The 17,086-nt window shown below is 41.4% G+C and overlaps 1 protein-coding gene across 1 annotated transcript in view; it reads right to left on the bottom strand.

Moving 5' to 3' along the window:
* PDZD8 (PDZ domain containing 8) overlaps positions 1–17,084 on the bottom strand; it is a gene marked incomplete at its 5' end in the record, with an annotated part of 58,759 nt that extends 41,675 nt beyond the window's left edge. Inside the window, one exon of the mRNA XM_027655198.1 lies at positions 16,444–17,084. Coding sequence (XP_027510999.1) covers positions 16,444–17,084 — 641 coding nt within the window. The remainder of the gene's footprint in view (positions 1–16,443) is intronic.
* Positions 17,085–17,086: the final 2 nt, after the last annotated feature.

The raw sequence follows: 17,086 nt of genomic DNA, 5'->3' as shown, positions 1-17,086 counted from the left end.
TCCTGCACCCTGACCCAGCCTCTCCCAGCAATCCCTCCTGCACCCTGACCCAGCCTCCCAGCAATCCTTCCTACACCCTGACCCAGCCTCCCAGCAATCCCTCCTGCACCCTGATCCAGCCTCCCAGCAATCCTTCCTGCCGAGGACACTCAGGACAGCAGCACAGGCAGCCCGGATCTGCCATCCCATGGCCAAGAAGGCTTTCACAAGTCCTGTTTGCTCAACCAGCACAGGCATCTGCCTGTCACATCCAGAGATCACAACATGTGCAGGAAACAGTCCCACGGATCTGAAGAGTTGCACAAACCCCCATAAATAACGGAGCATCCTCTAACTGTCAGCACAGGCTGGGGAGGGAGCTCCACGCTCCCAGTCAAGGCACTCGGCAACAGCCTCGCACAGAGCCAGGAGAAAGACATTTCTTTTGTTCTCTCGGTGAATAAACACAACTCAACACTCCAGCTCTTTTCCTGAAATCCCATTCAATTTCTAACTTTAATTTGGTTCCAAGTTTCTCCCTCATTAACTCCTTCAGGAAGAAAACCGTTTTGACACAGGTCAAGTGAAAAAATTCAATTTTAAACAGTTTATTCCAATGTTTTTTCTTTAAGTCTTGCACGACACATAGGAAGCTATGAAATCACTCTGGGCCATGGTTTATGTTCATGAACCTACTATAAGCACCAACTCAAAACATGCCTTTTGCATGTACTGCCTGGTCTGATATTTGACTCATATTTTCCTTTATAGTTCTCAAACAATTAAAGTAATAGTAGGGATCACAAGAGCAGGGAACATACTACCAAGATGACCCCACTATTTTCATTCTACAAGAGTTGGTATCACTTCAGGGCCTGACCCACCTCCAGCCATCACAGCACACTCTGCCCTTCATGTTTCTCACTTCAAACACAAACAAGGGTGCCCTGCTCCCTTCAGGAGTGATTTTTACCCCCTGAAAACACAGGCTTGGCTCAGATTTTGTTAGGCAAAAAAGGAAGAGTTAGACGAGCACACTGGAAAATAATGCCAAGTTTTGGGTGAATTAATACTTGCATGTTTGAAGGGTTTTCAGCACAAATAAACTACTTTTCAGGTCGTACCAGCAACTGACAATACACCTTCTCCCAAAACCTATCCAAAAAAAAAGATAGTTTTCCATGGGAACATCAAACCACTGACCACCATAAAACTCAGTGAGCTGGTATTTATAAGGTCTTTCCCTTACACATACACACCATAAAACAGCCTGCAGGCTATTTAAGAAAAACACAAACCTGGACCAATCTATTTTCAATACTAAAAATAAGAACTAAACAAAAAAGCAAACTAACAGACTAAAGCATTCCAGTAAGGATGCAGACATATCTACCTATATATTCAAACCAAAACCATCATCCTGAAGTAACTTCAGACCAAAGTGTTCAGCACACACTGCAAGCCTTTGCTGCAGCACAGAATAATGAAATAATCCCCTGAACAAGACATTTTCCCTCCTAGATTAAGATAATGTTTACTACAATATTGATTTCTATTTTCAAAATACTTTTTAAAAATTCATACTACAATGAATTAAAGAGGAATTAATTCTAAAATACCAATGCAGTTAAACACAATAATATGCAAAACACTTAACAGTGTATGCAGGACTTGGTGCAGCACTACTTAAATCTTCTACACATACGGGATTAAAAGCAGTCTCAACATAATGTTTAATTTACAACAAGCACTTATGTCCACATTCTTAACACAGTAACTGATTTGTAAAATCCTTCACAAAAACCCCAACACATCACCTATTTCCACTGGCACTGGTAATGTACAAAGAGCTAAATATCCACCTTAAATGCATTTTCAATGTTTGAGTGCTGCTCTGAAGCCTTCCAAATTTACATCACTGCACTTATCCATTTAAAGCAATCTACAGAGAGTTTGTGCATTTCCAAAATTACACATGGGATAAATTACAATTTCCCATAGATTTCACTTACACATTAGGGAAGTGAACTGCTGTCAGACGATTTAAGTCCAAGACAACCCTATTTATTTGGAAAGACTTTCCAATTAGGAACTGGTGAAGTACCACAGACCCAGAGAGGGACAGCTGGTACCAGGGCCAGACAGTTCCCTTGTGCTGTAAAAGCACAGCCAGGTAGCCCACGTGCCTGCCAGTCTGCCACCCCAGCTGCTTCCCAGGGCTGGGAAAACCTGGGAGCCACCCCACCTTTCACAAGCAGCCACCGGGACAAAGGACACACTGAAGAGTGCGTTCCTAAAGTTATATACAAACACCTCACACCCAAAATCTTGCTTGGATATGCATACTATTAAAAAAGAAAAAAAAGGTCTTTGAAAGTGGCTTATATTAGATGCTTCTAGTGTGTTTTCAACTTGTTTTTAAGTTACCAGAGACCCTCCACAAACCTATCATCTTATTTGGCCAGAAGTCTGAAATTCAGATAGTACACTATTGAGAAAATGTTAGTTAAAACCCAGCATTTCAATTTTACATGAAGAGGAACATCCATCAATCAAACTTCACGTAAAATTTTAGCAACTGAAAAAAACCTACAAAAATACTTAAAAGAAGCTCTGGAGTAGCAAGTGCTTCTCAACAAATACCACAAGATACAAACAGCAAAAATAAGCTTCACATGAGGAATTAGGTCAGATGATTACACTGAAAGCTAATTAAGATAAAGTTACTCAACTAATACATTGGATTAAAAGTATACAGTACAATAGCACAATACTGAGCTCTTCCATATGCAAGCCCAGCCAAAAGGCTGCCAGGCACTGCAGCCAGTGTCCCTCCTCCATGGGAAGGACTCTACACTCCATTCCTGCCGTGGGTGAGTCACTGCCCCGGCCCAGCTGCTCCCAGTGACTCCCTGCCCTCACCAGCACCACCTCCCTCAAAGTGCATCCAAGAACCCCGCAAAGGAATCAAGTTTGTTCCCTTCAGTTTGAGTGCTTTCAGCCCATGAATCCTATTCTTCCTTCCAGCTGCCAGTTCTGGAGGGAAGAACTCACCTTGGAACAAGTCTGTAATTTGGTGGGTTAGTTTTAAAAATGTCTGACCTATATTCCCATTAATTTGTATTCACTATTCTGCCATGACTGGTTTGTGGCCCTTCAGCCAACCTTTAACAGAGAAGAGGACAGAATTCTTTTACACCTTAGTATAATTAACCTATTACCTAAATTAACTGCTTCCATCAGTACCTAGTTAACAACAGTATTTTTAGTTGCATGAGGAAATCTATTGAGAACTGAGAAAAAAAGATCAATTTATGTGGTATGAAACCAGATGTTTATGTTTCTGTTCATTGCATCAGTTAAGACTGTCCAGAATCACAGTAAAAAGGCCCACCAATAAATTGTTAAAAGCTACATACAAACAGGAACAATATTCAAAAGCTCTCAGTACTCCATCTCCTGCTTGGAAAAGCAGAAAGATTTACAGCTTCATTTGGAAGTGCAGAAGGGTTGGATTTTCTAGAACTTCTGTTAAGAAGTGAGATCACTTTCCAGAGTAAGTTCTGGGAAAAATTTAAATTATTCTCTGGGTTTATAATGGAAGTTTGAGATTTAAAACAGTGGTGTAAAAATTACTGAGTATGTGTTTAAGACCACATTAATCAGTTGCATGATACAAATTCCAGCATTACTACACTGACATGAAGATTAACTGTTGTCAAGTTTATGAATTTGTTATTTAAGTCACATTAACTGAGCATCTAAATTTTAATAAAAAGCAAAAAGAGACTTTAAATCTCAGAAGAACCGATCAAGTAAAAACACAAGTATCTCCAGCATAAGGCTACTCTGTATGCATTGCAAATCTTAATTTTTAATTAGAAAGGTAAGCAAAATTCTACCACAATCTCAAATTAGACTGTGTTTAGTACAGAATCAATTCACTTTTTAATAAATGCTACTGTACGTGAAGATTCTAGTATCTAAAATACTCTCAAAAGAAAAACTGCCAAATCTATTTTTAGTTTGGGGAGTAATCAAAAGGTTCAGCTAACTACAGAACATAACTAAATCACTCTCCTGTTTACATTGCCTTTGCCACCTGATGCATGGAAACACGAGTCAGGCACTTGTAAAGTGTATAAATTTCAAAAAGAGTGATTGACACCAGATATTTTAAGACATATAACAAGTCCTCTATTCTTACATTGTGTGTAATTTAAGATGAAGTTTACTTCTACAAAAGTTCTGAAATATTACAATCCACTCCTAAAGAGGCATAATCACCTTAATGTAAACTGCTTATATCAGACTGAAGATACAAAAATGGAACTCATCCTTTTTTTGAGGAAAAAAAACCCCAAAAGCCAAAATTAGCAGTACTAGGCTTTTTAAAAGACTCTGCAAAAGCAATTCCCCAGCTGTCACTGGAGAATTCCACAAGGAGAACACTGCAGAACTGTGTCAGCATTCATAGTCAGGGGACTTTAATAATTCAAATTATACTCTTATTCATTATAGAAATCTACTAATTTCAGCTTTACTCACACCCACGAAAGTCTGGTTTACAAGCAGCCTGAAAAACATCGCAGTAAGACAGTGTTTATTTTCTAGGAAGTTTTATGGTAAACTTCAGATCCAGTACCCCCTCCACTGTGTTACAGGGTATTCTGCCCCAGACACGTGGGAGGCTCTTACACACAAGTTCTCAATATATGAGCTGTCATTTTTTTTTGTAACCAAGACCTCAAAAGAAAAAAAAGAAAAAGGCAAAGATTTTATTATTCCCTTTTTTCTTCAAAGATGTTTCACACATTTCCAGATTCTTAAGCTACAGTGTTCTCATTTCTCAGTAACTCTGACACACATCTTGAATCAGAAACTCAAGACAGGCAATTTTAAAACTTCAATTTGTTCTTGACTTCGACAAGAATAAATGGAAACAGTCCAGTACATGCTTCCAAAAAGACAGCAGATTTTTTTCCCTGCATATATGACAGAAGTCATTGTGAACTGAAGAAAGAGAGTCCTAAAGACACGGTATTACTGCCTGTACTGAAATAGCCATGGTAAAAAAGAAATTTTGAATCAGACTTACCATAACTGCTTTCTTATCAGCACAGACAAGATTGATTTTACCATGCACAGACTATTTTGCACTTCAAGAACACTGTCCAAATTCTAAATTCCATAAATACCGAAACGGCTTTGTCAACTCAACGCAGTCAATGGCTGCTTGAGACCAGAATTTTCAGGTGGTATTTTTGGTTTGGGTTTGGGCTTTTGTTTTGTTTTGTTTTTTTTTTTAGCTGAAGCAAACTGGTGATTCAAATTAAGAGAAAGAGATCAAAATCCTACTATATTTCAGCTTCAAACAGGATGAAGACAAAATTTCCCCGTTTAAGCAGAAAGCCTGAATTATTGTGGCTCTGCTCCAGGTGGGACAGAAAATGCAGAATATGTTCATTTGTTCACATAGGGCTGGAAGACCAGCAGGTGTGGTTTAGCAAGCAGCTTTCAGGCATTCAAGGAGAACAGCAGCAGAAAAAAAACACCAGAAAATAAGCAAATAAACCCAAGCCACCCCAAAACTCTACCTTTAGCCAGGTGGATTAGGGACTGATCCCAGTGACTGATGCCAGCAAAACACTGCCTTTTGCTCACTTCAGCAGTGTATTCTCCCATAAGGAGGTCTCAAGTCCCTACAAACATCATCTCTCTGCAATACTGGTTAGAGGAAAAAGATGATGTTCTAATAGGAAGTCTAAGCTCTGAACATGACTCGTTCACTGAGCTGAAGAGTTTTAATCCTCTCCTCTAAAGCCCAGCCTATGTCCATATGAAACAAATGGCATCTCTTTGCCTAGAGAGAAAACAACACTGCTGAAAGCAGCCTCAGACAGCTGCCAGCCAAAAGTGAAAAAATATTTGTATCTGTTCTGAATTCTAGGCATGAGAGCTTTCCAGGGTTTATCCTCACTCCTCCAGTTAAGTTTGAAAACTGCTCAAACTACAGAAGCTTCTCCTTAATCTACATTTATCTATTGAGAGACACAAGGTGGTTCAGTTCCCAGCCTGGGAGCCTTCCAAAGAGCTGGAGATGGTGCTGAGCCTGAGCTGGGCTGTGTTCCAGGCTGGGTGACCGACAGCTCCCCTGAGCTGTGGGCAGCACTCAGCGAGGCCCTGCTTTGCAGAGGGGCTGCAGGGTGGCATCCAGGCCATGGCCAGCACTGGCCACCCGTCCCCCAGGCACAGGTGACAGCAGTGGTGTCACAGCATTTGACTGGTGGGCCTGCACTGTAAATGGGACCAAATGACAGCAGCTCAGCCTGGCCATGACCTGTGGCACTGCTGCTCACAATCACACACAGGAAGGGCTCCGGAGATTAATGAACAGGAAGGATTCCTGCTCTTGCCAAATCCTGCATCACTGATGGCAAGCACTTGTGATTACACTGGAAAAAAGCAGCTTCTCAAATTGCTATAATCTTTTCCTACCAAACTCATCATGAATTTGGATACTTTCTCTAACTTGCCCTTCCTTCAGAGGAACAGAGAAAAAAGAAAAAAAACATGTGAGTTTTTGTAGTATTGTTTTAAAACAATACCACTGACTTACACTGCTGTTCCCACCCCACCTCCCCTTGCAATTCACAGGGTTCTTTGCTTGGAAACATTAGAATTTGTTTTGTTTCTTCTAACATGTTGCATCAAGTTTTGTTAGCAAGTATGCAGTTATTCTTAAAAACAAAAAACAACTGTTGAAGTTTCTAGAATAACACTGCATCATATCCTGATTAATTACTAAGGAACTATTCACCAAGCCAGATCATTCCCAGAGGTGACTCAAACACTTCCATGAAGCCTTCTGCCATGTAACTGCAAGACTGATCTTCCATTTCTACTCTTCCTATTTTAGCTTAGGCAAACAGGAATAATGCTTTAAGATATTCACTGCACATAATCTTGTACCTAATGCCATTATTAAAGTAGATGGTAATATTTGTACACTGAATGGGCATTGTTCATAACTATGTTGCCATTAAAACTGGTTCAAAAAAATATACTGAAGCTTAGCACTCTCAGTTAAGAAAGTCAGGAACAAAGTATACAAGTGTTACAATTTCCATTAGATATCCACACATAATTTTAAAATCCTGGACAGAAAGTAAGACATAATTTTGTACATTTACATCTCAAACTGTCTCTGTAAGTTTTTCAGTTAATGCAACACAAAATTGCTAAAAAAATTAATTCCCAAATGATTATCCTAATTTAATTTTATGCTGGTAATATCTGGCAATTAATTACTGTCTTTGAGTATGTGTAACAGTCTGATGAACTGTATCATCAGCTGATCTCTGTAATACACTCTTTATTGCAGACAGAGCTTTATGACATCTTGCAAGTCTTCCAAAACATGTGAACTGTATTGCTGTAGTAGAGTTCCTGTATTTTTCATTCCCAGAAACAGCTCCAGTGGAGAAGGCTGGGCACACTGCTCCTCACAGGCCCCTCTGCTGAGCCCAGCAAAGGCTCCAGGCCTTTTTCTTACCTCACAAAAAGTAAGGTTCTTTCTTTTCTTTGGTGCTACACCCAGCACCTCCTTGGCAGTTTGCACAACTGCAGAACACAGACAGGTCTAAAATGCTGCCAGGCTCCAGCTGGGTCCTGCAGTAAACAGAGATGCACTTCCAAGTCCTTGGAGGAATTATGAACCCAGGCAGGGCTCCACAAGAGGAGGAGTCCTTGCAGAAGGAAGAATGCTCAGGGAAGCAGATGCACCCACATGGCTTTGGCAGGAGCAATGGAGGAGCGGGAGGCACCAAACCCAGCACAGCAACCCCACCTTGTTGGGCAGAGCAATGCAGGAGCACCCTCCTTCCAGCCCCAGACACCACCATTCCCTGCTGGCTGGGCACTGAGGAGCAGCACCCTCCTTCCAGCCCCAGACACCACCACTCCCTGCTGGCTGGGCACCCAGCACTGCTGCAGGAACTGCCTGTGCAACACAAACCTCGCTGGCAAATTCAGGTTCCACTGCAGGATTTTTTCATGGATTTACTCTATACCCTGGCTGGAATCATTGAATACCTTGCAGGTCTTCATTCTACTCTGGATTCAACTGGCTTGTGAAACAACAGCCATTTGTTAAACAGTAGAAGTAAAAAGTAACGGAAGAAGCTTCCAAAACTTGTGTGGATCTTACTCGTGTCTCTCAACTGAGATAAATTCCAGCAGTAAATTCTTTAAACAGAAAGTTTAAACAGAAACTCGGTGACATCAGCAGAAACTACTCAAATAAATGATTTGTAAATTCTGTGTTCAGCTTAGTGTGTCACAATTAACCTGACAAATTTTTATAAAATAATGACCCTCAAAACCCCTTCACACAAACTGGCATCCATGCTCATTTCCAAAGTGAGAATTTATCCACTGTCATGAACAAGCCTTCTTCAACCCTCAAACGTCAAAATAAAACTTCCAGGAGAGCATTTTTTAAAAATTATTTAGAGTTTGGTAGTCACACATCACGCAGAATAGAACCTTCTGGAAATAACTGTTCCCAGCTAACAAGTATAATACTGGATTACTGCTTTCTGCTGCATGAAAGCACAGTTTGAGATCATCATGCAAAGGTTTTTGCAGCTCTACAATTCATGGATCTTAGTTGAGTGGGGTGACACAAATCATCTATTAATATTACCTACCTATGTGGGTTGCTAATTTTTCTCCATACTCATTTTAGACAATAAAGTTTATTAATCCTAGGAGAAGTTTTAAATTTAAAGCCTTCTACTATACTGTAAAGAAAAATAATCTCAAAAATAACCAAATATTGAAATAGTTCTAAATCAAACAAGTATGAACATGGCTGTAAGCACAGGAGCTTATCAGGTGACTTCAGGCAATCTCTGCAGGAATGCAGGATAAGCAGTTTCCCACAGAAACCCAGGAACATGAAAGGAGTAGCTCCAATAGTCAATGCAGCAGCCTGAGCCTGAGCTTCACCAGCACTGGAGCACTGCCCCCTTCCACCTCACTGATGACTGAAACCTCCCAGCCTTGCCCAGGCAGCCTATTTGAGAGCTTTCAGATCAAGTGTCACTTGCTAATAAAAAGATTTACTATTTCATGTGTTTATATATATATATACATATAAACAGATATAAAATAGTTCTGCAAAAGGCTCATACATTTTTACATCAAATGAGCTACTAAGAGATGTATTAGCTACATATTTTTAGAGGTCAATTCCGTGTCTCTATCCCTGGAAGTAATCTCCTTCAAGGCAAATGCAGTGTTCAGTTTGTGTAACAGGTGGGGGACATTAGTCACACTGTCTATGCACAGAGTGTAAAAATCATAACACAGCCTGGAGAAGGTGATTCAGAATAGCCCAACTGCAGTGCCTGAACACACCCACCTGCTCCAACAGAGGCTCAGAACCAAACCTGGACATTTCTTAGATGCCTACAGTCCAGTAGTGTGATCAACTCCTATTTGCCCTGTATTTACCCTGAAATAATAAAAAGCTCTTCTGCTTATTTCATATTTTACTTAAAAGAATTGAAAGCAACACAGATGAGGGCAATTGAATAAAAAGAATCATATATTTGTTCTCCCTGAGCAGCAAGATCAGTCTGAACACTGAAGATCAGAGTCCAGATGAACGTGGTCTCAGTGGTGGGACGTGCAAAACACCAACGGCCAAAAAATCTCATCGGATTTTCCAGTCTTTATTCACTAACAACATGAAAGATGTTCACTGCAGGACTAAGATCAAGTAATTTTTAAATACAATCCAGCAAAAGTGCTACATGAGTTAATATTCTTCCATTATTATTGTACAAAGAGTCTTTTATATACTGTTTCAAGTAAGAAAAGTTGAAGGAGGTCTTATTTTCCTGTCAGACCAATTAACCTTAATGCTTACTGGATTCCTATCTGCAGCAAATACAGATACTAATCAGACAACTTACACCTTCATCCATCTCTCCCTCCAGCTGAGAGGTTTTTTTGTCCCCAACTATACCTGTGGTGTCCCAGTTTCTTCACTAATCTGTCTCAAGTCAGTGCCATATTAGTTCATCACCCTTGCTGCTAAGAAAATAGAAGATCTGTTGACTAACCACAGGAAAAGGTTCACTCTTAACCCAAAAAGAATGCCACCTGTATACTGGGAAATGTCTGGTATGTAGCTGGTCACTCATTAAACCTGACTTTAAAAGAAACAAGTTTCAAACTGACATTCTTTCGTAATTACATCTTTCCAGTGTGATAACTCATGAAGTGCTGGAGCTTGGAAAGATGACCAAAAATGTTTCAAAACCCCTAGAACCAATGGTTTTGAATCTGACAGCTACATAAGAAGATTTACATACATATTTTTCACCATACAATTTCATACAACCCGAGGACACGTGTATTTAGTGACCTTTCAGACACACTGCATGCCTGAGGTAGAGCACTCCCAAAATAAAACCAGTAAAAACCTCTGCACTACAAAAAGCTTCCTTCTACACACGTAGCACCCTTGAAAAAAAGGAAAGTACTTAAGGCTCTGAGGTTTGGTTTTGTTCAGTGTGTGTCAGGTTGCCTACAGATCCATTTACCCAACTCCTGGATGAACAAGAGAAACCACTTGTCCATGTACTGCAAAGATAACCTTCCAAGCATGAAACCACTGCCTACAGACAGATCTACTGACTCCAATTAGCACCACTTTGCCATTAGAAAAACAAGTCTTTGTGCTGGCATCACTCAGGGCATTACCCCTCTGGAGCAGTCTGAAAATCACAGTGCTGCTTCACCATCAATTCTTGCACAGCAGAAAAGGACTCAGCTCCTGGGAGATTTTTAATGCTTCTGAACACTAGAGGATTTTGTACCTAGAACAGGCATGGTGCTAACAAAAAGAAAAGAAAAAAAAAGATCTCTCCTTTCAGCAGCAGTAGAAATGAGGACTTCAAACAGGAGTGCCCTATAAATTTAACTACTAAGAGAGATTCATATCACAACTACAGTAGAAACCATTCAGAAAGAAAAACTCTCCCTTTGCAGAACCTTTGAGAAAGGTCTCTCTACTGGCTGCTGCTTTCTGGAGTTAAGACATGGTCACAATCTCAGGCTCTATTTCTGGTACTTCTGCATATAACGACATCATATGAATAATACATAATTTTTTTAATTTTATACTTTTTCCAATACCTCTATTACCATATTATGAAGTAATTTCTATTATAAAACTTATAAAATCAAATCAATAGCTATTTACATTACTTCTTGTCTTAAGTTTTGCCAAAAATAAGAAACTGCTATGTAACTCTCAGATTGCATTCTATAATGGTAAATTAAAATAGGCTTGTCTAATTGTTCTTCCCAGCGAAACTCAATATAGCCCCAGCTTCCAAATAAAGCATAAAACTATTTAACATGACTAACTATACTGCAAACGATCAGTTCCCAAGATAATTCATGTTGGAAGGGACCAGATGAGGTCATCTCTATACCCAACAGAGAAATGTTAGAAGCAACCATTGAGACGTTACTTCTAATGAAAAGAAAGTCATTCCCCTCTGTGGTAGCACGCTTTAAAATAAAGTACAGTTTCTCAAAACAGGCTAGTATCAACACTTAGCTTTTTCTTTAATGTAACAAACTGAGAAACAAAGTATTCTTAAAATATACAGGACTGACTCGCTGCTTAGGCAATACCTGATCTACTTAAGACTCTACATGGATGAACTCGCAAGATGTGAAATTTAGAAAAAACCAGCAGCTGTCATATTTTTTCACATCCTTTCTTAAGAAATACCAGGAAGTTAAATTCTGGTGGGAGACAAGACTGCAAGCACTTCCTCCTCAGCCTCCACATATACACAAAGGGCTTTGTATTTTCATTATGGTAAAGTGTACTTTTTTTTTGTCTAGAAAGAGCCCAAAAACCAAAGCTGTCCAAAACCTACACAAGCGAGCCCAGGCCCTGTTCAAAACAGCCAAACTCCACCCAACAGCTAAGAACAGGCTGGACAGCACAGCACCTCCCTACCTGTACCTACACACCTGATGGGATGGGGGCATATCAAGGTTAATAAAAGGTTAACGAGCAAGGTACAGCTCATCAGAGAACTAATCCAGATGAACACGTGACTACTGCAACAGCACCAGCAAGCAAGAGACAGACACCTGAAGCAGTCCTGTAAATGTGTCTGTAAGTCCTAAACCTGCTATGGCAATGCAGAACTGCAGCTCAGTGTTAACCACTTTATCCTGCTGTTAAAAGCCATGACACAGAAAGTTAAAACCAACATGAACAACGCCTACAGTATTAAACAACTGTTTGTATCCAATGAAAACCCAAATAAACAAACTCCACTCTGTGCTGCCAGCATTCCTGGTCATTCTCCAGTGAAAGAAACCTGCGTGACAAATCCAGCATCAAGGGGAGCTGGGCGGGTGCCAGACTGACTGCACACAGCTCCTGACAGTGCCAGCACTGCACATCTGGGCACAGCAACACAGCTGCTGGGGCCACTCTGCAAAACATCACAACCAACAGGGATGTCAAGGCTTTCCACTCTCATTCTCAACTTCCACCCACTACTCCACTTGACTTAGGACTGAAAAAACATGTAATTGAAACAGTTAAGTCAAAGTAGAGTTTGGAGTACGTAGAGCCAAATAAATGATACCTACAATTATTCATTAGGGCTAGCTACTAAAAAAAGAAATAACAGTGATTCAGTTATCTCACTCTCAAAAGTGCAGCAGAACTCGTGTATATTGGAGAAGAAAAATGGTCATATTAGATCTTCCCCACATCTGAACAAGATAATGCTCCAAGATACAAAAATGTTTTCGGAAAAGCTGTTTGCATTTCTATTACAAAGCAAGAAATACATTAACTACAAAACAGTAGTAACTGCTGCTATGATCAATTGAATTGCACAAATCCTTTATCGATGATAACAAAAACCCCAAACTAAAAACAACCCAGCCCACCATTCAGTGGATTTTAGCAGCAGCCTTACATCCAGGGATGTAATCAAATTCTACTACACAAGACAGCAATTCCCATTCAGTGGCAGAGCAGCTTCATAATAGGGTGTTTTGCCAGACACAAACACATTTATTAAAGGGCCAGAGAAAACACCCTATTAGAATAAAACACAAATTACTACTTATGTGTTTAGACAAAGTGCATCCCTTCTTTTTTAATTAGTAGACAATTGCTTTTGTAGAGACAAATGTGCATAAAATGCCAGACAAACTTTAAATCCACTTAGGAGGCTGCACTGCCTCTCCTACAGACACTCAGGAGTGCAGCAGGAATGCAGGATGCCTTTTTCTCCTTTCCAGCTGCAGTTATGCACATCACACAAAGCCAGTCCCAGCAATGGATAACACAAAGGATGACCTTACTAATCACTGCTCTGCTGCATTAATTTTGTATGAACTGGAAGGAATACAGAAGTACATGTGTAGTAATCTGGCTGTAGCAACAGACAGCACACATGAAGATACATTCTTTTTTCATACGGTGTTTAATAACTAAATAACAGAGGAGGTGGGGATCTGCTACACAACCCTAGTTACAGGATGATCAAATACTGACAAAAGTTCTCTTCTTATGCTGTTCACTACCAAGTAATAACACCTATAAAGTTGCCTAACACAAAAGAAAATGGCATATTTTTAATTTTAGTGCTAATTAATACCTTGAAACAAGATGAAACTCTTTTGTGAACTTCAACCTGGAAGCCAGAGAGCCAATCTGAACAGAGCAGCAAAGTGCCCCTTTTAACCAGCTGAAAAGGGAACTCCTCACACTCCAAGTGCTTTTGTTTACAAGGCTGTAATTACTGCTATTCAAAGATTTATTTACAATGTTACTTGAGCAGGAGTAGGGAGATAGCAGAAAAGTTTTGAGCTAGGCATGGATGCAAATATTTAAACAAAGGCATACAGGCCACAGGAAAAACAAACGAGGAGAGGATAATCACACTCCCTGCAGATGAGAAACTTTTAAACTCTAAGTAAGGTAACACATTATTAAGCATTATTATTATTAAGTAAAACTCCTGACTTCTTCCTATATACTCTTTGCTATGGAATATATTAACATATCATATTCCCAAATTCAGTGTGTTCTTACAAATTCTATTTAAACCACCAAGTTTTATATCTTATCAGCAGGGTACTTATGTTCCAAACACCATCTAAACCATAATGTCTCAGCTCTCAGCTCAGCCACCACATAAGAAAGTATTGTTACTACTCAGCTGTTACCAAGCCCTGCTGCCTTGGGATCCACCTGCCTAAACTCCCCTGGGACACACTGGTGGAGAATACGTGGCTTCAGACTGCATCTCACAAGACCTTGTGCTGCCGGGCACAGCTAAGTGTTCCCCCTTGAGGTTTTAAAGGCCAGGCTCTGCACAGCAGGACACCAGTGACCCGACCTTCCTTCCTCAAGACAACGACATTAGTAGCATCCAGCTTAGTGTGCTGCCTACCCCCTTCAAACAGGGAGGGGCAGAAGGACATGATGAGGTCATGGCATAAAACTTAAAGGTCAAAACCACCCTCCCAGGGTTGGACACTGTTTCACTGAACATCTGCCACCCTATGCTGCCAGCCTGCTATCTAGTGTGAAATTCAACTGATCCTGCATTTTCCTCTAAAGCACTCATAAATGTCCAACTCCTTTAACTAAAGAGAACATTTTAAATTAACAGTTAATTCTTTTTAGTTTTATAATAATTTATACTCCGTATATCAGTGTCAGTTACCTTCTGTCCTCACATTTCCACACATTTCTATCTCAGGTTCTACATTCTGCTTCTTTCCTTATTTTCCCTCCCAGTTCCTTTAAGTGCCAGTGGCTCACACAGGCCTCAGTCATTCTTTCTGGGGCAGAAAGCTTGAGAAACACGTGGAAAACTGACTCCTTCTACCTAAATGATAGCACCTTACTGACCAGGTGTATCTGTCAGAGGAAAAACGCAGATGTCTGTCTTCACCTGCTGAAGGGGGGGAGCACATCATCCCTGGCTCCACGGGAACCCTGAAAACTTGTCAAAGGAGTGTAAAGTCCATCTGCTGTACTTGCTCTTCCCAGGTATGTGAGAGTGCTCTGCACCACGACTGTGCTATCCCAGCCTCTCCTTAGGGCCCTTCCCACAGTTAAAGAGCTTCAGGCTCTTCCCAAAAAAGTAAGAGAACGGAAGCAAACTTGCTCTTGGCAGCTGCCCTCTTGCCCAGGGATTGCTCGCTTCTGGAGAGCCATTCAGTGCCTCAAAACCTGAAAGGACCACCACAGCACTCAAAGAAACTACTTATTGCCCTGTCAGAGCTGTCCAAATCTTGGATATTTTACAAATCCACTTTCGTGAGAACTCTTAGGAATTCAGTTGCAGGAGAACCAGCTGAAAAGGCTCTAAAAATTACATCACTACAGAGCTAATTACACTTCAAAATTCAAATAGGCATTTTCAGCTACTCATCTCTCATGAATTTCAGGAAAAAGGCTTATTGCAGAAGAATGTGGTAAACAAAACAGAAATCCACACTTAACACATAATACAAGCTACAAAGAACAAACAAAAGAGAAAGGAAAGATGGTATTGGAAGAGTGGTAAGAGAGAACAGAAACACAGCACCTGGACAGTGGTAAGACATCCAGTACCAGAGTGTGGAATCAAAGTCAAGATGGCCCTTGCCACTTCTGCTACAGAAATGTCACTGATCATTTCATCATATTCACTGTACAATGCACTCTGTGCTGCAATGTGCACATTTGTAGAAGAAAACATACTATCATACAAAGAAGGAAAAAAAACCCCAAGAGGTCCCCAAAGTTTTCCTTACCACAGTAGTGGCAATACTTCTCTTATTAACCTCTAGACTTTACCCAAGTTACAGAAGAAATTAAGCAGACCAGAAGAGAAGCTGACAGCATATATCATAGGATCTCAAAAGGATTCCTCAGAGAGAGAACTTTACCCATTGTCACATTAGGCAACAACCACCTCACCTCTGCAGGTGACTGTAAGGCACAAGTGCTGCCCAGGTGGCTCACCAGTGGCAGGAGCTATGGAGGACACCCCAAACCCACACACTCTCTGCAAAGCCGTCCTTTATCTCTTCCAAAGAGGGATATCATGGTCCTGTTGTCGGACATCTGACAGGATCCCAAAAATCTCTGACACCTCCTAATTCTGCCATTTAGTTACACACAGTACAGGACATGTCACAACCTCGCTGTGCAATGGCTTCTTCACCTGGTATAAATGGAAAACGATCCTTCCCTCCCTGGAAAGCTTCTGACAGCAGACAAGCAATGGACAAGTACTCCTACTGCAGAAATGCCCACAAAAACCTCTTTTTACCTGCTAAGAGCAAAACAGCAATTGTGTTGCACACCACCCCCAGTAACCCTGAGGTCGCAGGACATCTCACCTGATTTTATAATTGGGTAGGGTGTGCTTGCGTTTAATAACCTTCTTGAACTGGTTCACTATGATGGAAGTGAGCTGGGGCATGGGCCTCCCTTCGAACTGAGACTTCACCTCGAACAGTATCACGGGGTCGTCCATGAAAGAGAAGAACCAGTGAGTGAAGGGCAGACGCGTGAAGACCAGCTTCAGCTTCCCCATCACCCGGGAGATCTTCACGAAGAGATAGGCCGACTTGCCAAAGACCAGGTCGGCGTCGATGGCCAGGTGGAAGCCACCATTGTACTCCAGGTCCACCTCGAAGCCCAGCTCCTCGGGACAGCCCTCCTCGTTGCAGCACACCGGCCGGATGAGCTTCACCGACTTGAACACGGGCAGGACATCGCCGAGAGAGACCTCCCTGAGGCTGAGCCCCTCCAGCACCTTCCCCGTCATCTTGGCCTGGAGCAGCTCCTCGAACTCCACCTTGATCTTCTTGGTGACCCAGTCCCTGACCAGGGCAGTGTCCCTGAGCTCCCTGAAGAGGAAGAGGAAGATGGCATTGAGGAAGTGGCAGCTCTCCTCGCGGGAGGAGGGGGCCGGGGGGGGCTCCGGCTGCGGCGGCTGTTTGCTGCCGGGCTCGGGGCCCGGGGCGGCGGCGGCCGCAG

Source organism: Corapipo altera, unplaced genomic scaffold (genome assembly GCF_003945725.1).
Source record: "Corapipo altera isolate COAL_440 unplaced genomic scaffold, ASM394572v1 180, whole genome shotgun sequence".
In the NCBI taxonomy this organism is placed as follows: Eukaryota; Metazoa; Chordata; class Aves; order Passeriformes; family Pipridae; genus Corapipo; species Corapipo altera.
Note: the sequence above shows the minus strand (reverse complement) of the source record. Positions and strands in the feature narration are given on the sequence as shown.